This window comes from Lepidochelys kempii, chromosome 10, assembly GCF_965140265.1.
Source record: "Lepidochelys kempii isolate rLepKem1 chromosome 10, rLepKem1.hap2, whole genome shotgun sequence".
Classification (NCBI taxonomy): domain Eukaryota; kingdom Metazoa; phylum Chordata; order Testudines; family Cheloniidae; genus Lepidochelys; species Lepidochelys kempii.
In genome coordinates this window covers 32,554,183-32,578,663 of record NC_133265.1, presented here as the reverse complement: position 1 = coordinate 32,578,663, position 24,481 = coordinate 32,554,183, and the positions used below count along the sequence as shown (strand labels likewise).

At 53.1% G+C, this 24,481-nt stretch overlaps 1 protein-coding gene across 4 annotated transcripts in view; it reads left to right on the top strand.

Moving 5' to 3' along the window:
* The window catches only part of CLCN7 (chloride voltage-gated channel 7), a 71,411-nt gene that overhangs the window by 8,383 nt on the left and 38,547 nt on the right, over positions 1 to 24,481 (top strand). For 2 of the 4 annotated variants that reach the window (XM_073362719.1, XM_073362718.1), the window contains exons 2-10: positions 8,948 to 9,019; positions 13,225 to 13,296; positions 13,712 to 13,777; positions 15,250 to 15,382; positions 17,253 to 17,362; positions 19,421 to 19,501; positions 20,735 to 20,797; positions 22,097 to 22,180; positions 23,567 to 23,660. In XM_073362719.1, the coding sequence (XP_073218820.1) occupies positions 8,948 to 9,019; positions 13,225 to 13,296; positions 13,712 to 13,777; positions 15,250 to 15,382; positions 17,253 to 17,362; positions 19,421 to 19,501; positions 20,735 to 20,797; positions 22,097 to 22,180; positions 23,567 to 23,660 (775 nt within the window). The remainder of the gene's footprint in view (positions 1 to 8,947; positions 9,020 to 13,224; positions 13,297 to 13,711; positions 13,778 to 15,249; positions 15,383 to 17,252; positions 17,363 to 19,420; positions 19,502 to 20,734; positions 20,798 to 22,096; positions 22,181 to 23,566; positions 23,661 to 24,481) is intronic. The other 2 variants (XM_073362720.1, XM_073362721.1) reach the window with 2 other exon arrangements.

The window sequence follows — 24,481 nt, the reverse complement described above, 5'->3', positions numbered from 1 at the left end:
GATGTGGCCTGAGTCATCTCTTTCTAGAACTTGCAATTAGAAACGAATGAACTGGCCACTGCGCTAGAAACCAGCAGCACCTTATTTGGCAAAATCGGCCAACTTCAGAAGTCTGTGTAGCGAGTGTCCTTGTACCACTGAGCTGTGGCAAGCTCTTCAGAGATGGTTACCAGGTGCAGTTGCTACAGTTATTATTAATGCCCAACGCTTCCTATGAAAGCCTATTTTATTCTTTTAGTAAAAGCACTACAGAGAAAACATTAAAAACCCTAAAAAGCCTACCTGCGGGCTAATCACCTTCCCAGGCATCACCCAACCCTAACATGGGCTCTGACAGGAGCCATCCGTCAAACACCCACTGGAGGGAGATTCCTTGTGGTTACCTGTTCATCACAGCTTCAGCTCAGAACAAGCCCACAGTCTTATGGGGCGTCAGTAGGCCTAGTCCTTCCAACTCTTCCCTAAAGACTGGGGCTCTCTGTGAAGCAGAAGGCCTGTCCCTTTGCTGGATCAGGAAGAAGGCCCTGAGCCAGTTTAACATCAGGGTATTTATCCAAGAGTCCTTTCTTTGTCAGTTGGTCCGTGGAGAATCCAGTGTGAACCGGTATATGCACCTTTCCTGGGGGTGGCTTCAGAGGGCTGGTAAGCAGGGAAATTACATTAGCATTCCCATCCCTGTTAGAGAATGCACATCCAGTGCCACAATAACACACACACAGTGAACCACAACTTAATTCCATAAAGTTTGCCCAGGGTATTACAGAATAGTGTCAGTCTTTCACAGTAACAACTAGTGGTAACATCATACCAGCCAAGTCAGTCATATTTGCTCTCCCGCACCTCTCTAGCAAACATCTGCCCACATGCGATCCAGGCTGATGGAAAAAGTCCAGTCTGGACTTGGCACCACTCTAAGCATTACACTGCCCCTAGGATAACTTAGAGGAGAATTCTTCTTCAGCGGGATCCCGTGGTCTTGGGGTTGGAGCTCCAAATGCTGAAGACTCTACTCTCAATCTTAATCTGGCCAATGTGCCAGCTTTCGTATGGACCCGACATGATTGAACTCCAGAGTATGGGAGCTCAAGCTAGTGCTGGTGCATAGGGTCTCGCTTGCATTTACCTAAAGTTCTTCGTGTGTGTGTGTGATGATTTTTTCCCCCCCTCATAATGAAATTTGGAGGTGGAAGCTCAGTTCAGCCTTTCTCTGTCAGAGGCCCCGGCAGAAAATACAATTACGTCTTGGTGCTTCCAGTCAGATCAAGAGCACTTGAGTGTCTAGTCTTTCTACCCTATGCTAAAGCCCCCTTCCCTTTACAAGCACTTTAGGGCAAGGATTGTGTTGCCCTCTCTCTGTTCTGCACCTAGCCCAACAAGGCCTCAGTGCAGATCAGGGGCCCCTAGGCTTGACACTGATGTAAATCTGCCTAGATGCAAAAGAATGTTTTGTTGCAAAGTCAAGCACTTAAAATGCATATTTATGGCTGCCTTTGCAACCTGAGTTCTGTCCCCTGGGGGAGTCTGGCCTGTGCACTGAGTGAGGCAGGAGTTCTCCTAAAGAAAAAATAGTATGTGATCATGTCATTAAAGACAGTCGTACACGCGGCGGGGGGGTGTCAAATTAAGGCTACGTGAGCAACCTTCGTTAAAAGCAGATCTTACTTAATTTCTATTCCTTTAAAAGAAGAGAGTTAAAAACGACTAACAATCTCCCCCATTGTGCATCAGCAGCAGGTTTGATCTACAGGACTGACTACATTAGCAACCTTTTCCTGCTGGCAGCTGCCCCTGGGCTGGGCTGCTCATGCCATGTGCGGGGTCTGGGGGAGCCCCCAGCCCGTTGTTCTTTCTCCCCTCTGGGAGGTGGGGGGAGTTGCTGCCCCATGTGATGCCCCTGGTGGGAAGAGGGGATGGGCTGCTGTGAAGATGTGCCAAGTCTAGGGACGCATGTGGCTAGTGGGAGGCCCAGCTCTTTCTCATCTCCCCTCCCGCTGCTACAGCTCCCAGGTCATTCCAGCGCAGTGGTGGCGTGGGCCCAGCTGTAGAATGTCCAGTTATTTTGGTAGGCTGCCAGCATTTCCCTGGGGAAGCAAGCGAGAGACAGAAAGAGCGACTTCAATTTGTGTCAGTGAGCACAGTGTCTGTCTCAGCCAAACCCAGATGGAATCAAGAGAGAAAGGAAAAGCACTTCTGTAGTCTGGGGATTTTCTTCCTGCCAAATTTCAATTCAAATACAGTTCAATTGGATCCTGGAAAGCGGGGGCTTGACAAAGATTTGGAGTCATGGCAGACAAGCATCTCAACAGGAGCTCCCATTGTGATGCTGTGGCAAAAAGAGCTAAGGGGGTCTTTGGAGGAGAGGGTAGATAAAAATTGACTTAAACACTGAATATTTTTCCTTTTAAATAACCGGATTAAAATTAAATTTGAAATGATGACACCTGGTTTTAAGGGCTACACTTCACTCTGTTCAAATCATTTGAATAAAAAAGTGGTGCATCAGTGAGTCCCCAGATTGAAATTTAGTAACCTGTGCTACTTCTGAAATTCTTTACTGGTGCCAGGGGAAAGCACCTCACTTTCTTTGTCAACTCCAGCTTTATAAATGTCACAATGTTATGTTCTACATGATGTATCTACATTACTTTCAGTCTGTAGAATGGAGGAAGTTCTAGTACTTACATTTTTCCAAATGTAAATAACTGCCAGTTTCTGTTTCCCAGAAAAACTTTTTCCTTAATTACTTTTGGTTTCTGTTTAGCTAGCAAGCGCAGAGAGCGAGTGAGTGCTTCATTTGGACTAGTTTATTCAAAGCTAGCAAAAAACGAGAGGGAATTGAACTAGTAGGAAAACTTGTTTTCATCTTTCAATGTATGAATAAAAACCAGGTTGGAGAGAATGAGATCTATTAAGTGTAAAACCATGAAGGGCATGAGGCAGATATTTCAAAGTTATTTAAGCACCAAAACATGGCACACGGCACCTTTAACAAGGCACCTGGTAGGAATATAATTTCTATCCTGTATCCTCCTAGTTAGCCAAAAGTACCAAATTTTTTATAAAGACTACATTTGGTTTCAATTCAGCATGTTGTAATGGTTAACCACCAATAAAAATGCACCTTTCTTTAGGAAAGTTAACAAAGTGAAAATAAGAACATAAGAACAGCCACACTGGGTCAGACCGATGGTCCATCTAGCCCAGCGTCCTGTCTACCGACAGTGGCCAGTGCCAGGTGCCCTAGAGAGAATGAACAGAACAGGTAATCATTAAGGGATCCATCCCCTGTCAGCCATTCCCAGCTTCTGGCAAATGAGGCTAGGAACAAAACAAAACAAAATTAAAATCAATTATTTAAATTCAGATTTCCTCCTTGAAGACTTAAATCATGATTAAAATGGATTTGACTCAATGTGCTCCTGCAGGTATATAATGAGTAGGAGTACGGCCATGATTTTTACCTCTGTGTATGGCATTGGCCAGACAAATGCTGGAATATTGCTTATAGTCCTGGTGTCTGCATGTTAAAAAAGGTGTTGAAAATTGCAGAGAGTGCAGAAAAGAGCCACAAAAATTATTTGAGGTCTGGAGAAAATGTATTACAGTGAGTGACTTACAGCTCAGTCTGTTTAGTTTGTCACCAAAAACCCTCAAAAAACAGAGATGGTTGATGATGGCGTGGAAGCACCTTCCCGGGGAGAAAATACCAGGTATTAAAGGGCTCGTGCATCTAATGAAGAAAAACATACCAAGAGCTAATGGCTGGAAGCTGAAACCAGACAAATCCAGATGGAAATAATGGACCCATTTTTAACAGGATGATTAACCATTGGAAGAAACGACCAAGGGAAGTGGCAGAGTCTCCATCTCTTGATGTCTTCAGATCAGCACTGGATGCCTTTCTGGAAGAGGCTTTAGTCAACAAGGTCTTGGGCTCAGCGCAGGGGTAACTGGGTGAAATTCTGTGCCCTGTGACATACAGGAAGTCAGGCTAGATGATCTAATGATCCCTTTTGGCATTTATCTAGTCATCAAAGGCCTCGACCAGCAATGGAGGTGAGAACTCTTGAAAAAAAGGTCACAAAAATCTCTTGCCATGGAAAGTGTTAGGCAACCAAAGTACAGGGGTTGTTACTGGCTGCCATGACCTGTTTTGGAATGCCAGATTGAGTAACCGTTGGCGATGATGTAGGGGAATAAGCTAAAACTGGCTAGTTGCGGCTTCCTCCCCAAGTTTATTAAAATGTTTTTGCTTGTGATCAGTGATGGAGAGGGGACTTCAGGCTTCTTATTAAGGTATCAAAGGCTTAAACAAATCTAGGCTCAATGACTAGGTGGTACTGTGTGTGTGTGTGTGTATGTATCTATATCTATATATATATACATGTACACACATACACACACAAAAACATCATATTTTTCATGTATCCTCTTTGCATTCTAGAAATACACAGAACCCCAGAGTGCCAAGCCCGGGGCTGGAGGAGTCAGGGCCTGCAGAGTAAACTCTCCTGGTATGGAGGGATCCCGGAAGGAGTGCACTCCTGCTTCAGGTTAACGCTCCCGGCCTGGTGCCAGTTGCAGGGGTTGTTTAGATCCAGCCCTGTAAGCCACTGCATTGGTTTGGAATCCAGATGGGTAATTGCTTTGCTCTGTGTCAACATTAGGATCTCAAGCAGTGCCCTTCAGCGGGGAGGAAAGGTAGGGTAAGTCTACACAGCAGCAGGGAGCGAGCCACCCCGTCCGGGGCAACAGACTCAAGCTAACACGCTAAAAATAGCAGAGTGGACGTTGGGCGGAGACTTGTGCTAGCCTTGCGGTGGGGTGGCTAGCTTGAGTCTGTCGACCTGGGCTGGGGGGCTTGCTCCCAGCTGCAGTGTAGATGTACCCTTAGTGGCTGGCAAGGGAGCTTGAGCGTACAGTTTTGTGATCCTGCTGACAAGCTGATTGCATCTTGGTTCCTGTTTGCTTGCAGACCTGACCACGCTGCTTGGAGATTGAAGAGAAGGGAGGGGCCTGCTTCTGTGTGATCTGCATGCATGTTGCGTGGCCAGCACCCTAAACTGACTTTGTCCCCCTCCCAAAGCTCACAGGGAGGGGTAAGTTTCATGGTCTGGGAATCTGAGCACTTTCGTGGTAGCTCCTCCTGGAGGGGGTGTGAATGTTAAAGGAGTCTGGGGAGGGCTGTGAAGGGAAGCGAGGGTGGCTCTTCCGGGAAAGGTAAATTACAGCAGCGGTGGGACAGCTCTGGCCCTAAGTTGGGTCTGACAAAACCAGCCCACAAAGAGCTGCTTGTGAAGTCAGGCAGTGTCACTTTCCCCTTCGCCTCTCAAGAGCTCCTCACGCTGCCTCTTTCTGGCTGGGGAGACTCATTGCCTTGCAAGGGACGACTTGACATCTAGCCCTGTGGCGTCATAGCCAAACCACCTGAACCTGCTTGGTACCAGACCAGCAGGGCTGCAGGATCTGAAGATGTGGAGTCAGTCTGGGTCCTGTTTGAAAGCCGTCTCCATTTTGGCCCAGCCACACTTGTCTGGGTGACTCTCCCCCTTCGGGCCCTCATCTGCCTCTGCTCCTCTTGCAGCCGCTCACTGTGACCTGGGTGTAAAACAGGCATCAGCTCCTCTGTTCTAAAATGGGATCTTGCATCTCCTCTTTGAATACTTCTGATATGGGCAGGGAGAGCTTGGCCTGAGACCTTTGGAGAAAGAAAGTGTCTTTTTCTTGTAGGCCCCTGTCCCTGTAGTCTCTGAACACCTTTTTGTCTCTACTGGAGCTATACACCCAACACCTCCCATTTTTACATCAGGAGAAGGGCCTTCAGTTCCCCATGACTTGCTTGTTTGGGCTGTTGCAGTGAATCCTTTGAGACAAGCTGGAAGTGGCTGCCTCCCTGCAGTGGCCGGTTGAATGAAGTGTACGTAACGACTAGTACCTGCCCGTTCCCGGTGACTGCTTCTCTCGGTCCACCCGCAAAGACCGAGAGAGTCCAATGTGCCTGCAGGCCCCCAGAGCTGCCCCTCTTCCTGTATTCCAGAGGCTCCTGGCTGGAACAGGGGACGGTGGTTTCTTCGTTTGTCTTTGCCAGGCCATGCTAGTCTCCTGACCGCAGAGGTGGCTCCATCCTATGCTGTGGCTCACAGTAGGCCTCTTGGCCCTGCAGGGCGAAGGTGGTCTGTGGAAAGGGGCAGATGTGAGTTCTGGGAAACCTCACTTCCATTAAATGTAAATTAAAATAACTCCAGTGTCCAATTGGCTAGTCCCCCCACCCCCCTGCCAGGGCAGAGCTCCCCTTTGCAGGGCAGTGACCCTTCAGATGCCAGGGCAGATGCTTTCAGCGCCAGCAAAGTGCCCGTCCCCCTGCTTTGGAGCAGGACGCCGTCTCTGGTACTGCATGGTGGGGCCCTTTAACACCGCAGCACCACTGCGGGCTTGGTTATAGGCCCAGCCCTTGCTCATGTTGAGTGACTGGAAGAAGTGCCCAAAATAGCTCTCAAACTCCTGTATTAGGCAACTCTGCTGACAGTGCTCGGTTCTGGGAACTTGCCCGGCAGAAGAACCGGTCCTCCCAGATCACTCCGTCCGCTGGAGAACGCACCATGGCTCATCCCCGCCTGAAACATGCCTAGGTAGCAGAGTGTGGCTGCAGCAAATGCTCGCTGAACCTGGTGTGCTGTTGCCCCTCTGGGAAACACCTTGTGCAGCTTCGGTTGCGCTCGGTCTGCAGGCTCAGAGCTGTCTCCTGCTTCCAGCTTGCTTCGCTTTGTGTTGCTGTTTGCAAATAGCAGCGTGTCCTCCTGGGCCCGAGCAAGTTAAAAGCTTTGGTGGGAACGCCTGGCGATGAGATTAAATAGACTAATATGCTCATTTCTCCCTGGCCAGGAGCAGGTCATGTGGAGTAGAGCACAGAGCAAAATGCCCAACAAACTGTCTGTTGTTAACTGATCCTGTATTCCAGGCCAGGAAATAACTTTCCTGATCATGACCAGCGGGCATTCCCTGCAATGCAGCTGCAGATTTTGCCCAGTCAGGCAGGTGTGTTTAGTACCGCAGTCCTGAGCCGTGTAATGCCCTTGAGTTGGGGAAATGTGTGGGTGAGGTGAGATCATTCAAGGAGGGAGGGAAGGTGGATTTGGGAAGCGAGGGGTTAACGTCCAGTCTCTCCAAAGTAACTCGGAGGCACAAAGAGGCACAAGCAGGTTTCTCGTGGCTGTGGCGCTTCCTCCTTGGAGAGCCCCAGCGTGCTGAACCAGGCTGGGTAGAAAGGCCTGTCTCTCCATGGTGACCGGGGGTGAGGAGTGCATCGCTGGAGCGGCCCTCCCTGCAGGGAAATGGGCAGGGCAGGGCTGCACCTGGGGTTGTGTGACGCATGGGGAGAAAAGCCTCTTGTGCGGCATCAGGTGAGCTGACCCCACTCAGTGCAGCACAGGGGAGCTGCTTTGGCGCAGCTGATGCAAGGTGTCCCCCAAAGCAGGCGGAGAGCAGTGCCTCCTGCCTGGCTGGAGTTGGCTGAAGTCTCAAGTGACAGCTCCTATTGCCCGAGCTCCAGGGGAAGGAGCTGGAGGTGGCAGAGTTCCAGCATCCTTCCCTTGTGTTCCTCCTGTCTCTGGTCTCCAGGGGGCTGCTGGGTTTACCCTGGGATTTAACCAGGAAAGTCTCCAAATGCGAATGGCTGCAGAGGGCCTTGCAGTCTTGCTGGGAGCGGAACAAGGGGTGTCCAGCCCTGTACACAGTAAAGAGCAACTCCGAGCTTCTCTCCCTGTGCTTGGGCAGCATCGTGACAGTGGTATGGGGTAGGAGATTGGCTGCAATAGGCGAATGAAAGGTAGCAAGGAGGGAGAGGCCCTAGCTAAGATCAGCCCCTTTGTGATGGGCTCTAGGTACCTTGAGGCAGACAGACAGACAGATGGCCCCTAGCTCTATGGGCCTCGCCGGCTGGCTGATAGATTGGTTGCCGCCAATGCAGCGTGCTCTTTTCTGCTCCATGAGACAGGCCAAGAGCTCACTAGCAAGAAGAGTGCACAGGAGCTAACCCCTCCGGGCCTCGGAGAGACCCTTTCACATCATGTTACAGGGCAGTATAAATTTGAACTCCCCCTGATGCAGCAAGTGGGCCATTTCGAGCTCTGGGCTCGTCTGCAGAGCTTTATCCGTGATGCAAGGAAATGACCCAAAAGCAGCTCAGTTGTTCCTCCAACAAACACAGCTGAGTAGCGTTTGGCTTGTGGAGGGGAGTAATTGATCCAGCCTCTGGCAAGGTAAAATGTTGTTAATAGTATTAATAACAGCTTCTGACAGGGCTTCAAATTGCCTCCTGACCCTGTCATCGCTGGCTAAGTGAGCCTAGCCCTGGGGCGACCAAATTTTGCCCACCAGAGGGTTGCAACCAACTTGCCTAAACTAGAGCAGGTTGCAGCTGCCATGTGGTCACTTTGTGGCAAGTCCAGAACCTGGTGTACCAACTTCCATCTTAACTGGCATGGCTTCTGCATTACAAACTAGTGGCCCCGTCAACATAGAACTCCATGGGTTGCATTAGGCCTGGGTCCTGCATTTGGCCACTGCTGGCCTAAAGCACGGGATGCCCTGGCCTGAAAGGAAGCTATTCCCATGTGCTGCAGCAAATACAACAGGGTGAGCCTGCAGGAGGAGATCCTGGGCTGCTGACACTCGGCACACAGAGCACAGCCACGCACAGTGAGGGGAGCCTGACTAATGCAGGCAGTGTATAAGAAGAGAGAGGGAGAGTGCCCCAGCTGGCCGAGTGCGGCATGAACTTGAGGGCAGGCAGCTGTCAATCTTGCTTCCCTCCCTTCCCCCCTTTGGTATTAGAGTCAGGAGGGCAAAGCGGGGGCACCCAGATGTCTCCCTTCTAGCGTTGGGGCTTGCTAACCTGCGGCCATGTGGAATATTTGAGCATTGACCTAGTTTTCCATTCTCCTCTCAGTTCACTCATTCCCCCTTTCTACGCCTTGGGCAGCTGAGCAGCGTGGATCTCAACGACGATGTACGCGAATTGGTGAGTGGCACAGAAAGGAGCAAACATTGCTCTGACTGTTCCCGTTCTTGGTAACTGAGGCCAGGCTGTGGCAGATGGCTCCTCACAAAGCAGCAGAGTGGGCCGCAGGGGGCAAACCCACTGCCAAGGGTCTGTCTTTCCATTATAAGCCTAACTTACTTTTTCTAACTTGCTCATCTTCCTCTTCCCCACCAAAACCAGCTGCCTACTTCTGCCTGGAAACTATCATGTAGGAGCCCCTGCCCCAGGAGGCACCTCTTGGAAAACTTGGGGTCAGTTGGACGATGTGTCTTGGAGAAATGAGCTCAAAAATTAGTCTGTGTCTTTAAGACTCCCTCGCTCCCTGCCCATACCGCATCCGAGCTCCCATGTGGCCACAGCCAGTGCTCCGGGCTCTGTTCTAAGCACTCACTCAACGGGTACACGTATTGGGGGTGGGGGTGTCCCAAAGAAGTGCATGGAAGTTGTACTTAGCGCCCATGCGTGGCATTGCCGAGTTGGACCAAACAGCGAGCACAGCTGCGGGGGAGAGCACCTCACGGCGGGTCAGTGAGCACCCGAGACTGGAGCTCCAATCCGGCTCCATGGAAAACTCGCTTTGGCTGTCTGACCCAGATCTTGGGATTGTAGGGCTGCTGCTGGACAGGCCACTCGCCTGCCGTGTCGTCACTTCCCCCTGCACTCCCCTCTCACACCCACTAGCCTCCCCATTCCCCGCTGATGAGCCCTAGTCCTGTGCTCTCTTCAGTGTGTCCTCGCGGCTCTGACCCCACGCAAGAGACTCAGGCAAGAGCCATGTCCTCTGGCTCAGAGCATCCCCCAGGTCCCTTCCGTAGGTGGATCCCTTTTCCCCCCCACACACGTACTCTCCATGTGGAAGGGGGTGTTCAGCTGTTTGCTGACCACTGTCCTCCATGCTTGGCCCTACCGACCGGTTAGTCTGGAAGCTGGGGTCCATGTGGCGGGCAGGGGGTGGGCACTGGGTGCCAGGATTGGGCTTTGGGGCTCATTGTGTGGGGGCGGGAATGCTCTGTGTGACTGGATTCTAGTGGAAAATTCCTGCCCCCAGCTTCACCTGATCCTGGGCCTGTGGGTGGAAATCCAGTTCAGAACGTACCCTGCCAATGGGGAAAACAGCCCTCTGGGGACAAGAGGCACCTGAGACCTAGCTGCTCTATTGTGGCCTATTATGTCTCCTCTCAGAGCAGTGGGTGCTTGCTTGGTTTCCCTTCCCCTCTCACATCCTGTATCTGGCTTTCGCCTCCCTTAGCTCCTGGGCTTCCCCCTCCATTTCCGTTGGGTTGCCGTTTGTGTTACGGTGGTGCCAAATGGGGTCCTGCACAGACACCACAGGAGAGGGGGCCCTGCCTGAAGAGTGGACAGGCTGAGTGGGCGCTGAGCGGTCACTCCTTTCTGGAAGGCGTAACCCTAGGTGGAGGGAGAAATCCTGTCACCAGTGGCTGAATCTGTATTCTACGGATGGGTTCTGTGCTCGCTCGCTCTCTTTCTCTCTCTTTTTCTCTCTCACCAGTCAGATCCCATGGGCCAGAGAAGTGTCCCTCCTCCTCCACCCCTTCATGAGCTGCCCCCAAGCCCCTCCTGAACCTCACATACCCTGGAGAGTGGGGCTGGCCCTCGGGGAGATTGATCTAGAGTAACCCTTATGCACCATTTCACATGGCACCTCTGAGTGGGAGCCGCCGGGGTGGGTTGTGTTCACACTGCTGCTGGAGCCGGAAGTGTCTCTAGACTCGCTGGCGTTGAGGTTTGCTGAGCTACAGTGATCTGACGCTTTTATCTTTCTAGCTACAGTAGTCGGTCTTCACTTGTGACTAGGGCTGCCTCAGAGCCATTCTCTTGTCCTGTAGCTGGGCCTTGGTCACTCTTATTAGTTGTATTGCTGGTCCTCACCTGATATCAGGGCCTAGTTGTGCTAGGTACTGTACCAACACCCCAGCCCTGTCCCCGCCCGACAGCGCTTGCAAACTCACGACAGGCAGGATACAAGTGAATGTAACAAATGGGACAGGCAGGAGGATCGGAGTAACAGAGCTACCGTTCCCCGATTAGGTAGACATTTCTTGTTCTCTGCAGCCCGGTGCTCCCTGCTGTGCGCTCTGCAGGGATTTGTAGGGCCAAGGACAACAGCAGAGCACAAATAAATGGACCCCACCCCTTCCCTAAGCGTGCAGTCGCTGTATCAACTCAACAAATGCTGTGCTCCCGCCAGGAGAGGGGAGGAGCGACAATATTCTTGAGATCTACGGCTGGATTGTTCTCTTAAAGCCCTTTTCCTCTTGGTACCTGTCTGTGCATTGCCACACACCACTAGGCCATGCGCTGGTATGCTAGGGGAGACCGCACAAAGTCTGTTTGAGCCAATGTTGCCAACTGTCATGACTATCACAACTCCTGTGATATTGGGTGGTTTTCTTCAAGCCCCAGCTCCTGGGGTCATGTGAATACATGAGACTCTTGTCTCTCTTTTTAGAAAGAATTTTAGCCCTCATTGTCTTGCAGAGAAAAGCTTAAAAATGTGAGCCCCCCCTCAAGGATCTAACACCTGAAGGCAAGTAAAAAGACCCCCACACTTCTTAATGGCTCATGATTCTTAAGCCAATCTCACGATTTTGAAGGCCTAACACCAGATTTTTAATGTCCAGGGTTGGCGATGTAGTTGAGGACAGTAGGACAGAAATTTCTGCCCTAGCTTGGTGCTTCATGGTACTTTCCTGCCTGACTTCTCCAAACCGTCTGAAGCAAATGGAGTTCCAGCATCTGCTCCTGGATCCCCCCAGATCTCGGTGCCTGGGAGCAATAACCATTTCCATGAAAACGGCTTTGCACACTGTTGGTAACTTGCCAGGGGTGTCTCGGAGTTCTTGGAAGCGTATAATCTGCCTGCTCTGTTTCCCCCTTGCCTCCTTGTTCCCCAGCTAAAGCAGATCTCCCCTTCCCAGTGGGCACTCTAATTGAGAGCCTGCTTTGCTCTGCGGTGGAGGGAGAATTTTCTTGCCCTGGGAATATGCCTGCCCTGTGCCAAACATCACCGGTGACCCTCCAGCCTTTGCACGCTTCTGAGCAGAAGTATCTCGGGCGACGGTCTTGGTCACTGAGACCTGAACAAATGATGGCGATAAAGCCTTGAACTGTTCCTAAGAAACACTCCCGAGGGACCAGGTCATCTGGTCCGCAGGCTGGAGGTCTTAGAGCATCAATTGCCAGCTATAATAGCGCAGCTCCCTTACCACCTCCTTATTCTGGGCAAGGGAACACATTGGAGTAGCTATAGCACCTCCAAGTCCAACCTGCCGCCCTTCCCAGCATGCCGCAGCTAGGGGCAGGCAGTGTTGGACAGAGGAGGGGGTGCCCTTCGCTGCCACGGGGCGTCCAGCCTCAAATCTCACTGCACCAGGGGTGGCTTTGGTGCTGCGCATTTGAAAAGCTCCCCATCTGCCTTCCTGGGATAAGGGTGTCTCATTACGGAGTTGCCTTGCTACCGAGGCGTTTAACTCACCTTTCCCCTGTACTTAATGGGCGACTGGAGGGAGGTACAACAGGGGTCCCCCTCTGCCTGAGGAGTTGAGCAATAAAAGCTGTCAGCACACCCGTCCTGGCGGGTGTTTCTGGCTGTGGCATCAAGGCTGTTCTCATGGCTTGGTGGGCTGATTGGTGTTGGTACTGGGACGCTCGTGCTGAGCCAGTCCCATCCTCTTTAGTTCTGCAGGAAATCCCCTGGGATCAGACAGCATCTGCGCTGCATTCCCAGCTCTCTGCACAGGACTCTCAGTGCCTGAGGCAGTGGTGTGTCCTGCTTCGTTAAGTAGACTCTGTTTATAGCAGTCAAAGTCAACAGCTATAAAGAGGCTGCTTCATGGTGCCATCTAGGACGCTGGTGTGAACAGCCAGAGCAGATGCTGTCCTACCCCATCTCTGCCTAAAGCCCCTGGCAGTGAACAAACCCCTGTTTTTGTGAAAGGCTTCCTGGCAGAAGCTGGCAGTGGGAGCTGCGTGGAAGCAGGCGATGCAACCTGTTGATGCCGTCAGCAAGCATACCCCAGCCGGTCCCTCGGAAGAGTAGCTGAGCACTGGGGCTGGGACTTGGGGGTAGCTGCTCCAAATGGCAAACTCCAGCAGCCCTGCTTTGGGGCAATGCCTTATAAGATGGCCTGGCTGATCTAACGCCTGATCTTTGCCTCCCCCAGGAAACGGAGGCCCCTAACCAGTTTCCCAGTGAGATTCCTCACAATGAGAAGCTGCTCTCGCTCAAGTATGAGGTAGGCACCCCAGGTGATGTCTATTTAATTGGGATTAGAAGATTCTGGTTCATACTTATTTGAAAACTGGTGATGCTCAAGCCAGCGAACGAGTGGCGTTGAGTATGGGAGGAGGCAGTGGAGTTGAGGGGTTATAACCTGGTGCGTGGAAAACCTCAGCACCGAGGCTGTTCTGGTGCTGCAGGGCAGGAAAGTCCCTGTGGGACAGCAGGACACCTGTCTCCAGAGTTATCTGTGGGGTTCCAGACAGCAGGGGGAGGTTTAAGCGGAGAAGAGTGCTGGGACTGGGGGCATGAGCAAGTGGGGGTGAAGTAGGTTTCATTGGGAAGGAGCAGAGCTGAAGCTCACACTCCTGCAGGAAGGAGATCCCCTGCTGTGGTACCCAGTGAAAGCATTTCCCTCTCCCTGAATCTAGAGCCTGGACTACGACAACTGCGAAAACCAGCTGTTCTTGGAGGAGGAGAGGCGGATCAACCACACGGTGAGTCTGGCTGTGCCCACAGCACCGGCCTGCCAGCCTGAGCCCTGACGAGACTCCAGCCACCCCTGTGGAAACTGGTCAAATGTCACTGCGGGCCAAGGGTCAGAGATGTGGCTTCTCAGCAGCATAACCCATTGCTTCTGGGAACAGCTAGCCCCAGGCCCCCAGAGGAGAGACTCTCCTCACTTAGTTTATGAGCCCACTCTTCTACGTTTGGGGCCACTTCCAGCTGAACCAGTGAGTGACCATGGCCTAATTAATGCCAGTTTGCTTGGGGGAGACCTGGCGTGGGACCCTCTGTCAGCAAGGGGGATTTTTAGGAAGGAAGCTGATCCAAAGGCCTTAACATCTAAAATGATGACATTAAATTCTGCAGTCACTGCGTGGGAACACTACCATTGCTGTCCCAGAAGGTGACTCCCCCTAAGAAAAATGAAAGCAGGAAGGCCAGGTAGTGTAGCTAAATGCTTCAAGAGATCCAGACCAGGTCTCCTCCCAGACAAGACCTTGAAACCAACAGGAAGGAACATGCACCATGACTGGTGATGTGTGAGGAGGCCTCAGGGCATTGGAAGAGCAAATAGCCAAACGGGGAAGAACAACAAGAAAGTCTTTAAGTGCTTCAGCAAGGAAACCTGCCAGGTCTGCTGGACCCCCGGGGAGTAACAGGAGCAAGGATAAGGGCACTGCAGGAAGGCAAAACCACTTCTTTGCATCAGCCTCCACCACAGAGGATGTTGAGGAGATAAGTGTCAAACTAGGATGTGCTGTGGTACCGACTGATAAGTAGGGCACAGTTCTGCAGAGCAGCTCCTTCCCGTGCTCCTAGGGAAGACGCTCCCTCGATCCCGTTCCAGTTCTAAGATGACCAGATGGTTGAAACTGTAATGATGCTGTTCCATGAGTCAGTGATACGTCCTTAGAAACACCCTGTGCAGGAACGCTGTTCTAAGCCTGTAAGCGAAGGGGCTGGAGGGTCGCCTCTTTAGCTCAAACACCCAAGACATGCTTGGGAGAGAAAAAGTCTTGGCTAATACCAGTTTAGCGAACACAGACTGTTTTCAACTGTCTGAATGAAAATCCTTTCCCCTTCAGTGAATCAGGTTTAATCCTACCAGCTGTCACCAGCCTGACAGGAAAAAGAGTAGATCAGACCAGAGCGTGTAATGTTCAAAAGAATAAATAAAACCCTTCCAGACTGTAATTGTCCAGTGTCAGAAGAGGGCATGTATCTGATCAGCTTTTCTCTGGGAGGGGAGCTGCCCTGCCCTGCCCTGAGTACTTAGTGATTTAGTTCTGCACAATGGGAACAGCACTGACGAGAAAGTCACGTTTCTTGGAGAAGGGGTGTGTGTGTTAAGGTGCACGACACCATCCTTCACCCTATGGGTGCATTTGGATAGCTAGAGCGTGCTGTGCTCAGGATCAGCCAAGACCCTGGGGTGGAGGAGTCTCATCTCTGTCTCTCACAGGCGTTCCGAACAGTGGAGATCAAGCGCTGGGTCATCTGTGCCATGATCGGGATTCTCACCGGCCTCGTCGCCTGCTTCATCGACATCGTGGTGGAGAAGTTGGCGGGGCTGAAGTTCAGAGTGGTGAAAGACAGTATCCTTCAGCTGGGGAGCAAGTGACATGGGGGCAAGTGTGGACAGGGTATTGCAGTGATCTCTGGGCGATGGAACAAGAGGCCGTCAGCACAGTAGCGAGCAGAGTAAATTACCCACCGGGGAACTCCTAAAGGACATGGCCATGTGGGGTCAGGTGCATGTGTGTTGGCACTGAGTGAACTAACCCTGCAAGAACTCTGTCTGTCCATGGAGGAAGTTGAATCTTTGGTTAGATCTGTGAATGCCCTTGGCCAAGAGTAGTGGGTGCACTTGTGATCCGTGTCAGGAGGGGAGGTTTGTATCACAGTGGCCGTACCATAAGGAGCCCAGCATGCTCCAAGTCCTGTCTCATTAGGGCCCGAGAAGCGAGGTTTCCCATAGCAGACAGACCTGCCGAGGGGCTCCCAACCCTCATGGGATTCTGTCAGAAGCAGAGATGTTCCTGACGGAATAATGTGATTGATTCCTGGCTGCTACCTGGAGAATAAGCATGGGTCAAATCTGTTACTCCCTCGGAGCAGATAGTCCAGCCTACCATGGGTACCTTTCCGATGTTCTGCACAATTGATTCCTAATAAGTTTGCTGCGTACTACAGCAATTCACAGTCAGAGAGCAGTTCTGCTCCAGAAAACGGCAGCCCCTCGCTCTGCAGACCAGCCCCGTGTGCTCAGTGCTGGAGCTGCCGTGCTGTTGACTGAAATACGTGTCAGCTTAGAGCTGGCAGACATCCAAAAACCAGAACTATTTCAATTAAAAACTGCCAGCATTCTTCACCCCACGGTCTTCTGTCCCTGGTCGGGGGAGTGGGGAGAACTGCTGCCTAACTGACCTCACGCATCTTCAACAAAGTAGTGTAATATTCAGTTACCTACACCCCGTGGCAGGCCATGGCTACTTATCAGGTTGTGAGCGCTTCCAGGCAGGGACTGCCTCTTTTCTATCCTTATGGCACCCAGCACTGTGGGCTGCCCCATCTCAGTTGGGCCCTCCAGGAGTTATTGTAGCAGCTACTTGGAGAAGCAAGCAGATCCACTCTTGGATTCTTCAGGATGAACACTGCTGTATAATGTGCCCCTACAGACCTGCACGCAGAGATCTAAACCCTTTGAGAAGGCAAGAACCCAGCTTGACTCTCAGCTCTCTCGGGAGCAGGCCCTGGCAGTTAGGGGAAACCTTTTCTTTCAGCTAGAACAAACTGGCTGGGGGGTCGTTGAGAGCATAAACAAGGGGTCCCACCATGGCCTTGTTAGTGACTCTGCATAGTTACGCTGCACTTCAGCTCTTGTCCCAGGCCCACACCGGTGCATCATGGTTTCTTCCTTTGGCCTTAAAGTGAAGGGCTAAAATCAGGCTGAATCAGAGAGATCCCAGTCCCTTTTGGTGCAACACCCTGTAATGCCAGAGCTCAAGTGTCTGGCTCCCTATGCCGCTCAGCCGGGGAGAAGATGCCCGGCAGAGGGGAGAGCTCAGGAATTAGCACTAGTGAAAATACAGCAGGAACACACCAGCCAAGTCACCTCCTTTCTGTATTAAAAGCTCCTTCACCAGGCTTGGTGCAGTGTGAAAATCCTTTAACTCTTTGATGCCTGGAGCCTGCACTTTCCCCCGTGATGTGTTCAAATGAAACATGCGTTAGCGTGATCACAACTGCCTGAATCACCGGGTGCTAAGAATTTACCGCTGTATTGCATTACGCTTGTCAGGGAAGCTGTTTAAACACTTCCTTGAAAGATGTGCTGCTGTGTGTGTGTGTGTGTGTTTGCCTTGCAGTGTGCGGCTGTCTCCCATGAGATGGTGCAGTGGTAATGGGGGGAGGAGGCGGGTTCTTCAACCGGTGATATTTGAGTTTCTTGACTGACCCTCCCAGATATTGACAAGTTCACTGAGAAGGGGGGGCTGTCCTTCTCCCTGTTACTTTGGGCCATTCTGAACTCGAGCGTGGTGATGGTTGGATCCATTATTGTTGCTTTCATAGAAGTAAGAGTTAAGAGCCAGCTGCAGGCCGGTTGGTTTGCTCACTTCCCCCTGCATCGGTTCTGCAGTGAAATATGCAGCAGACTCAACAGCCAGTTAAACATTCTAGTAAAACCCCCCTACTTGAGGGAGTGGGAAGTCACTTAGTTTCTTTGCCTGCATTTCCCTGTCTGTTCTCTGCTCCCCCTGCTGGAGCAGGTGGCTTCAAAAACATCTGGGCCTTAAAAACTCTTTACTGCAGGTAGTGCTCAAATCTGTGGGTAGTTGAGTGGGATTACGTATCTTCTGGTAAAGCAGACACAGAGCTGCCATGGGCATGAGACGAGATTGATGAGATTACGCTGAAGGAGGATTATACTGGCTGAAGGAGAGGAGAGGACTTTTCCTTTTCCTAAGAGGGGAAGAAAATGCAAATATTATAAAGCTCAGGGTTGTTTTGTTATTTCAGATGTTATTTATAACCATAATTCCTCTGTGGATTAGCACAGGGACTGAGTTGTTTTACTACTGCCATGCAAGGATTTCTCCTTAAGGGTCTCTACCTTCGGCCAGTAGTCTTAAATGAGGTACTGTCTCTTTCCGGTTTGATCCTTTATTTGTTACATGCGCACAACCCTAGGTAACAGCATCCAGCACGGCAGGTAGAAGGAGCCCAGCAAATAGTCAGAGCCAAAGGAGGCGAGGTGTTAAGGAGGGAGCTTTTCGGGATGCTGATGGTAACGGTTTGCTCGGCTGGGGAGATGGTGCAGCTTCCTCGACATGAATTGACCTGCGCCCATTTACACTAGGTCTGGTCTTGGCCAGTCTCTACATTTCCTGCATGTCCAAGTGTTTAAGGATGAAAAGCTCGTAGGCAGAACAATGCGCTTCTGAGACAAGCGCACAGCAGCCCCCTTAAACTGTTGCCCATCCGGAGGGGGGCTGTAATCAGGGGGAGTTATTGTGAGGTGAAGGGAACAAATCACAGTAACAAGGCAAATGAGCAGCATCTCCGGTGGGGAATCAGGGTAACGGAACCTTAAAGCACAGTGGAGTCTGACTTGGCCAGTGTGCTATACCTGTTCTGCGTTGAGGAAGTTGAAGATAAACGTCCTGCTCTGTCTAAAGTGGGGGGTGGGGCCTTTAGCCATGAGGCAGAATGGGTGCAGAAACAGAGGGTCACACAGCACTCGTAGGCCCCCCGAAAGAGGCGGCCAGCTTTGCTCTTTGTCACGCCCTCCCCTTTTGGAGCAGGTCCGGAATAGCCTGGACTATACATGGTGCTGTGGCCTTTACTCCGTGATGACGGGTGCTGGCCCGTGCTCTTGGGTTAGTCCGGCTGCTGGCTGAGCGTTAGTTCCCAAGTAGTATTGAACAGCAGCTTGGTCTAGCAGGATCTCTCGCTCTTTCAGCTAGGCCGTCGCTCTCCCGTTCAAGTGCCCGGCTCTTTCCATAGATTTAAAGAAAGCCAGGCAAATATAAACCCTTCGGTGGCCCTGCACCCATTCAGCCCATCCACCAGAGGATCTGTTGAGCTGGCCACAGTGGCTTCAGTAGAGTCCTCCCCTTGGAGTTGTTTTCTGGAGAACATCTCCTGGGGCACGGCCTGCTCCCTAGTCGCTTCTGAAGAGGGAACCACCTCGACTCCTACAAATCGATTCAGTCCATCCTGCTTTAGTACTCCTGGCAGGTCGGACTACTCTCAGCCAATCGGGTTTTGCTTGAGGACAGCTAAGAAGTTACTTGTAAAAGCACAATAGAGGCGGTGCCAGAGGAATAATCTCTCCCTGAGATTCAGGTGACTAATCTCAAGTCCCACTCCAGGGAAGGAGCTGCTGGCTAGCCAGAGTCTTGCCTCTGGAACATGCCTGGCCAGCTGTAGGGGTTGGGGTGGGCGGGGTATGATCCCTACAGGAAGCAAGGCTCAGACTGCCCCTCAATAGCCGTCATGTTTTCCCCTTATGGGGTGGGGGGGGAGGTGCTGAAATGGTCAGAGAGCGGCCTCTGGCCCTTGTTGCCATCTGGGATGATGGAAGCCACTGTATAAGGGCTGATGCTAACAAACTCTCCCTGTGCTTCTAGCCTGTAGCCGCTGGCAGCGGGATTCCTCAGATTAAATGCTACCTCAATGGCGTGAAGGTTCCTCATGTCGTCCGCCTCAAGGTAGGACACTGGGTTTTGGTGCGAGTGCACTTGGCCGTCCCGTGCGCCATCGTCCCTCCCCCGCACCAGCGTGGTAAGGCAGACCAGGAGGCTGGCAGCTTGCAGGAGCTAGGACTTCCTCCTCTGGCATTCACCAGCCTGGTCTGCCTCCACGCCATGCCAGTGCCCCCGTGCGCTGCCAGCTCCCCGTGCTCGTCTGGGATGTGCGCTCCTGTCCCAGCTCTGCGAGGATGCCCTGTGGCCTCCCATCTGCAGCTGATAGTGGCATCTTCTGGGGGAGAGGAAACTGGCCCTGAGTCACCAACTCACGTCCCCAGCAGTCGCCATCCTGCCCAGCTTTGTGACTCCTCTTGGGCAAGTCCCTTCACCTCCCTGGGGCTCCGTCTGATAAACACACCAGTGCAGATCCCTTTGGGGCTGGCTGGGGCGAAGCGCTAGGTAACTGCAGTATCACAGCTGGTACTGATTGTACCGGGGGGCTGCGTGTGCATGCTTGCCTCTTGTAGCCTCCTGTGCTCTCAGCCTAGCTTAGGCTGCTGCTCTCCCACCCGCTCCCTTCCAGTGGCAGTCAGTCCCTGCATGCACCCCTTGGCAACGGGCAATGTTGTTTAAGGGCATTTTTACGGTCTGCCAGCCCTACAGAGCAACGTGGGGGCTCAGTGCTGGCTGTGAGATCTCTCACGTGGCAGAGCTTTGCAAGTAAAACGGCACCCCCGTGTTTGGATCTGAGGGCTCAGCAGGGCTCCAGTAGGCACGTGGGGGAAGCTAGTGCTGTGAATACTTGCTGACCCCTGGATGCCGGGGGGCAGTTACTGGACTGCCCAATCCTCTGTGACGGCCGTGACTCCTGCCCTGCTGTTACCCCAGAGAGCTGGTGCTCTGTGCTGGAGAAAGGCTGCTGCAGTGGAAGTTTAGACGTTACAACCGCAGCAGTGAAACAGCAAGCCAAAGACAAGAGGCAAAGAACTCTTTGGCATCGCTGGCTCCTGCCGCTCTAGCTGCTAGCTTGCTGGCTACCCGCCGCGCTTCTTGCCCTTGAGTGAGATTTCCAGGGGAAAGAGGCTGTAACTCCATCTTCCCCTTTGCTCTCTCCCAGGTACCTGGGTTGCGGGGAGCAGCTGTGTCTGGTTTGGAGCTCTCTGCGTGTCTCCCACCAGCCCGCCGCTGAGCGTGACTGCCTCATGACTTGCTGTCTCTCCTGTGCTAATCAGGGACTCTCTCCTTGTTTTCCAGACCTTGCTGATCAAAGTCTGCGGGGTCATTCTGTCGGTGGTCGGAGGCCTGGCTGTCGGGAAGGTAATTTTACCCAGGAAGCTAATGGAATTCAGCCACCTTCCCAAGCGCACTGTCGGCGTGCAGTCACCCCTCTGTGCTGCACCCTGGCCCCGGGAGCTGCTGCTGTCACGCACGCGTGTTGCGCTCGAGCATTCCTGGTGCCTCCATCATTGCTAGCATCCTAAACCATTTGTTTCCCGCAGATACGTGTATCCGTTTGTCCTGGGTCAGTGACTTCTCCGCTTTCCCCTTTGCTCTGATGCCCCTCATCAGTGAGTTGCCTTGAGGTGCCTCTCAGAACAGCAGGGCTTCTCAACCTTTTCCTTTCTGAGCACCCCCCCCCCCCCCCCGGTGCTATAAAAACTTCACGGCCCAGCTGGGCCACAACTGTTTTTTCCGCATATAAAAGGCAGGGCCAGTGCCAGGGGGTAGCAAGCAGGGCAATTGCCCGGGGCCCCATGCCAGAGGGGGCCCCACAAAGCTAAGCTGCCGAGGCTTCAGTCCTGGATGGCGGGGCTCAGAGCCCAGAGCTTCAGCTTTCTGTCCTGGGCCCCCGTGAGTCTGATGTCAGCCCTGCTTGGTGGCCCCCCTAAAACCTGCTTGCGGCCCCCCAAGGGGCTCCAGAGCCCTGGCTGAGAACCACTGCGGTACAGCACCAGCAGTGTGCCGTGCCCTCCTGGGGGATCGGGGATCAGGGACCCTGGGTAGTGGCGACGTATCCCAATGACATCTGCTGACCTGCCAGGACTCGGAGGAGTTGGGCAGGGGAGTCGCAGCCCCTGTGGCTGTCTGGTTCTTTCATCCTCTATATTAGAGGCCATCTCGAGAATGAACCCTACAATGGTGTCGCTGCACCATAAGGTGGCCTTCCAGAGAGTCCTGCTGGGACATTGCCGGGCAGAGGTGCAGCCACTGTACAGTCTGCGGTTATGAATGGAGCTTGAGTCCACTCTGACGCAATCCTGGGGATCCCCTGCACTGATAGAGACAGCGTTTCAGGAATTCACGCTCCGCGTTCTAGAAAGCAGGGTGGTTTGTCCAGGCCTGCTGGACGTTCTCTTGAGAGCCACTTATTAAAGCTAGGAAGCATGGGAGTAAGGTGAGGTTTCCACTTCCTGCAAAGAAACCTCCCCTGCGGGAGCCGGGGCTACTTCAGCCATAGAATGTCCGCGTGGCTGTACTCCCTCGCAGGCTCTGAAATCGAGCTGGGGGCGTGGGCGGGATGCACAGAGTTCACGCTCTGAATGCCCGCGTCTTCATGGCAAGGCTCCAAAAAGCGAAGCTGCCTTTCTCCTCTAACGTCCGCTTTCCTGCCTTCAGGAAGGGCCAATGATTCATTCCGGAGCGGTCATTGCAGCCGGGATCTCGCAAGGAAGGTCGACTTCTTTGAAGCGAGACTTTAAGGTTGGTTAGCTCGCTCCCAGAGTCTGACGGGGGGAGGGAGGGGGGGTGTATGTCACCACATGCTGGGGAAGGAGCTGTGGTTACTGGCTCATGACATCTCTGGTCCAGTGGATAGAATCAATATAGCAAAGTGCTCTTCACCTTCCTAGTGCGATCTAGGGCCAGCCAACTAGCGCGACTGAATCCAGAAGAGCCTGCCCTACTGAAAAGGTGGGGTAGGGCAGTGAAATGGAGATGGGCCTGCTGAGGGCATGAGTGCTGTGGACTTCCATGCAGACAAAGCTATCTGCTTGTTATGCTCCCCAGGGCGGCAGGGGCCAAGAATCCTGCTCGAGCAGTCAGCGGGGGTGGCTTGGAAGGAGTAATACTGACCTATCCTGAAGGGGGCTCCATCCAATCCTCTTTGCCCTAAACCATTCCAGTTGCAGTGCTCTCTGGGTACCTATCCCACAATTCCCAGCAGCAGTGCATTCTGGGGGGAGCTTGAAATGAATATATTCTCCCCCTACAGCACCCACTGCAGCTGTGCTGGGGAGAGCACCAAGGAGCGGTGGAATGTCGCTCCCCTCTGGGTCCGGCATTGCTAGTGAGGAGGGCAGGGCTGGGCGGGCGGGCGGGCAGCGAAGGCTCCCCCACGTTGCTAAGCTTAATTCAATTGGCCGCTGATGTCACCATCTGAATTGGCCTCAGCAGACTGAACACGCAGCCGATCTGTACTGGGAAGCCAAAGCCTGGATGGCAACCCCGTGATGCTGCCATCTGGGCTAGGTGGCCTTTGTGAAGGGGCCCACTGGCTGGCACGGGGCCCCTGTGTGCTCTGTTACACTGCTGAGCGCTGGTATGTCAGGGGGACATTGGCTCTGCGGCTGGGAGAGGAATCCAGTTCAGGTGGACAGACACACACTGGCCCCGCGTGAGCTGGCGCACCAAAAATAGCCGCATGGCCATGGCATTGCAGGCGGCGGTTTAGCCAGCTGCCCGAGTGCATCCTCAGGGGGGCGGGTGGGTAGCCCAAGCTGCCACAATGGGGCTGTGGTCTCACTGCTGTTTTTAGCACACTGGCATAAGCAAAACTAGCCTGTATCACCCCTCTGGAAAGCATGCTCCCGGCAGCTCTGTGACATAACCCCCTAGGGGAGCAGGGAGCTCAGTGTGTCTGCTTTTATTGGTTCACATCCTGGCTGCGACGAGTCCTGTGCTGCCAGGCCATGTAATAAACTATTCCGGGGTTTAACACCCCTCCACTCAGCACGGGCAGCGGTACAGGGATAGCTGCGAGCAGCATTCTCTTCATGGGAGCCAATGTCAGGCCGACGTTACAGGGGGTGCGCTCGGGCTGCTAGCAACTGCCCAGCCGGTAAAGCGGCTGTCCTCGTGTTGTTTCAGATCTTTGAGTACTTCCGCAGGGACACGGAGAAAAGGGACTTCGTCTCTGCCGGAGCGGCTGCTGGCGTCTCGGCCGCTTTTGGCGCCCCAGTTGGTAAAATGTCTTCTGGTGCTGGGTGTTCCCCTGCAGGCCAGACCCTGCCCCAGGAGGGATGCTCACCACCCCTCACCCCCTGTTAGGGGTAGCTGGCAGTGATCTGGATCACCCAGAGACTCGTGGCTTTCCCAGCCCTCTTGTGGCGGGTGGGGCTAGTCAATCATGCTTAGAGGAAGTGACCTGTGCGGGACAGAGCTTGGAGCAGCAGCTTTGGGTGCTCTGCATATTTACTCTCGGGCACTGCTTGAAACTGCTACTTTCAGAGCTGTGTTCCTATGTAGCACCGCCAAACTAGAGAACAATGGCGGCTCTGTCCCTCTGCTCCTGCCCATCGAGCTTGGTGGCAAACAAAATACTGGCATGCAGGCTGCCTGCCTCTGCTGGGCTTCTGTCTGATGCCGAGGGGAGCCCTTGGAGAACAGAGAGAGGGAGCTGGTCCTGGCATGCAGATACAGCCAGAATGCCTGGGTACCACTTGGTCCTGTTCCCGCTGAGTCCAAGAGAAACCTGGACAGCGCCAGTGAAGCGGATAGGGTCGTGCCTGGGTGAGCAGGGCTGGGAGAGCTGTTAACCCCCCAGGAGGGGTGTCGGTGTCTGTATCAGTCACTACAGGAAAACTCATGCGTGTTCCCTCCTCCGACGTGAGCCTGAAATCTAGGCGTAAAGTTTCGTGTTAAGGAACGAGTTAGTCCCCCAGAGAGCCGTCCCTGCCCCCCAGCAGCCCATATCCAGGGTGAACCCACACCCCAGCATTGCTGCTCCTCCCCGCTAAGTGACTGGGGAAGTGGCAGGGTGTAGGCCGAGCGCTCTCTCCCAGT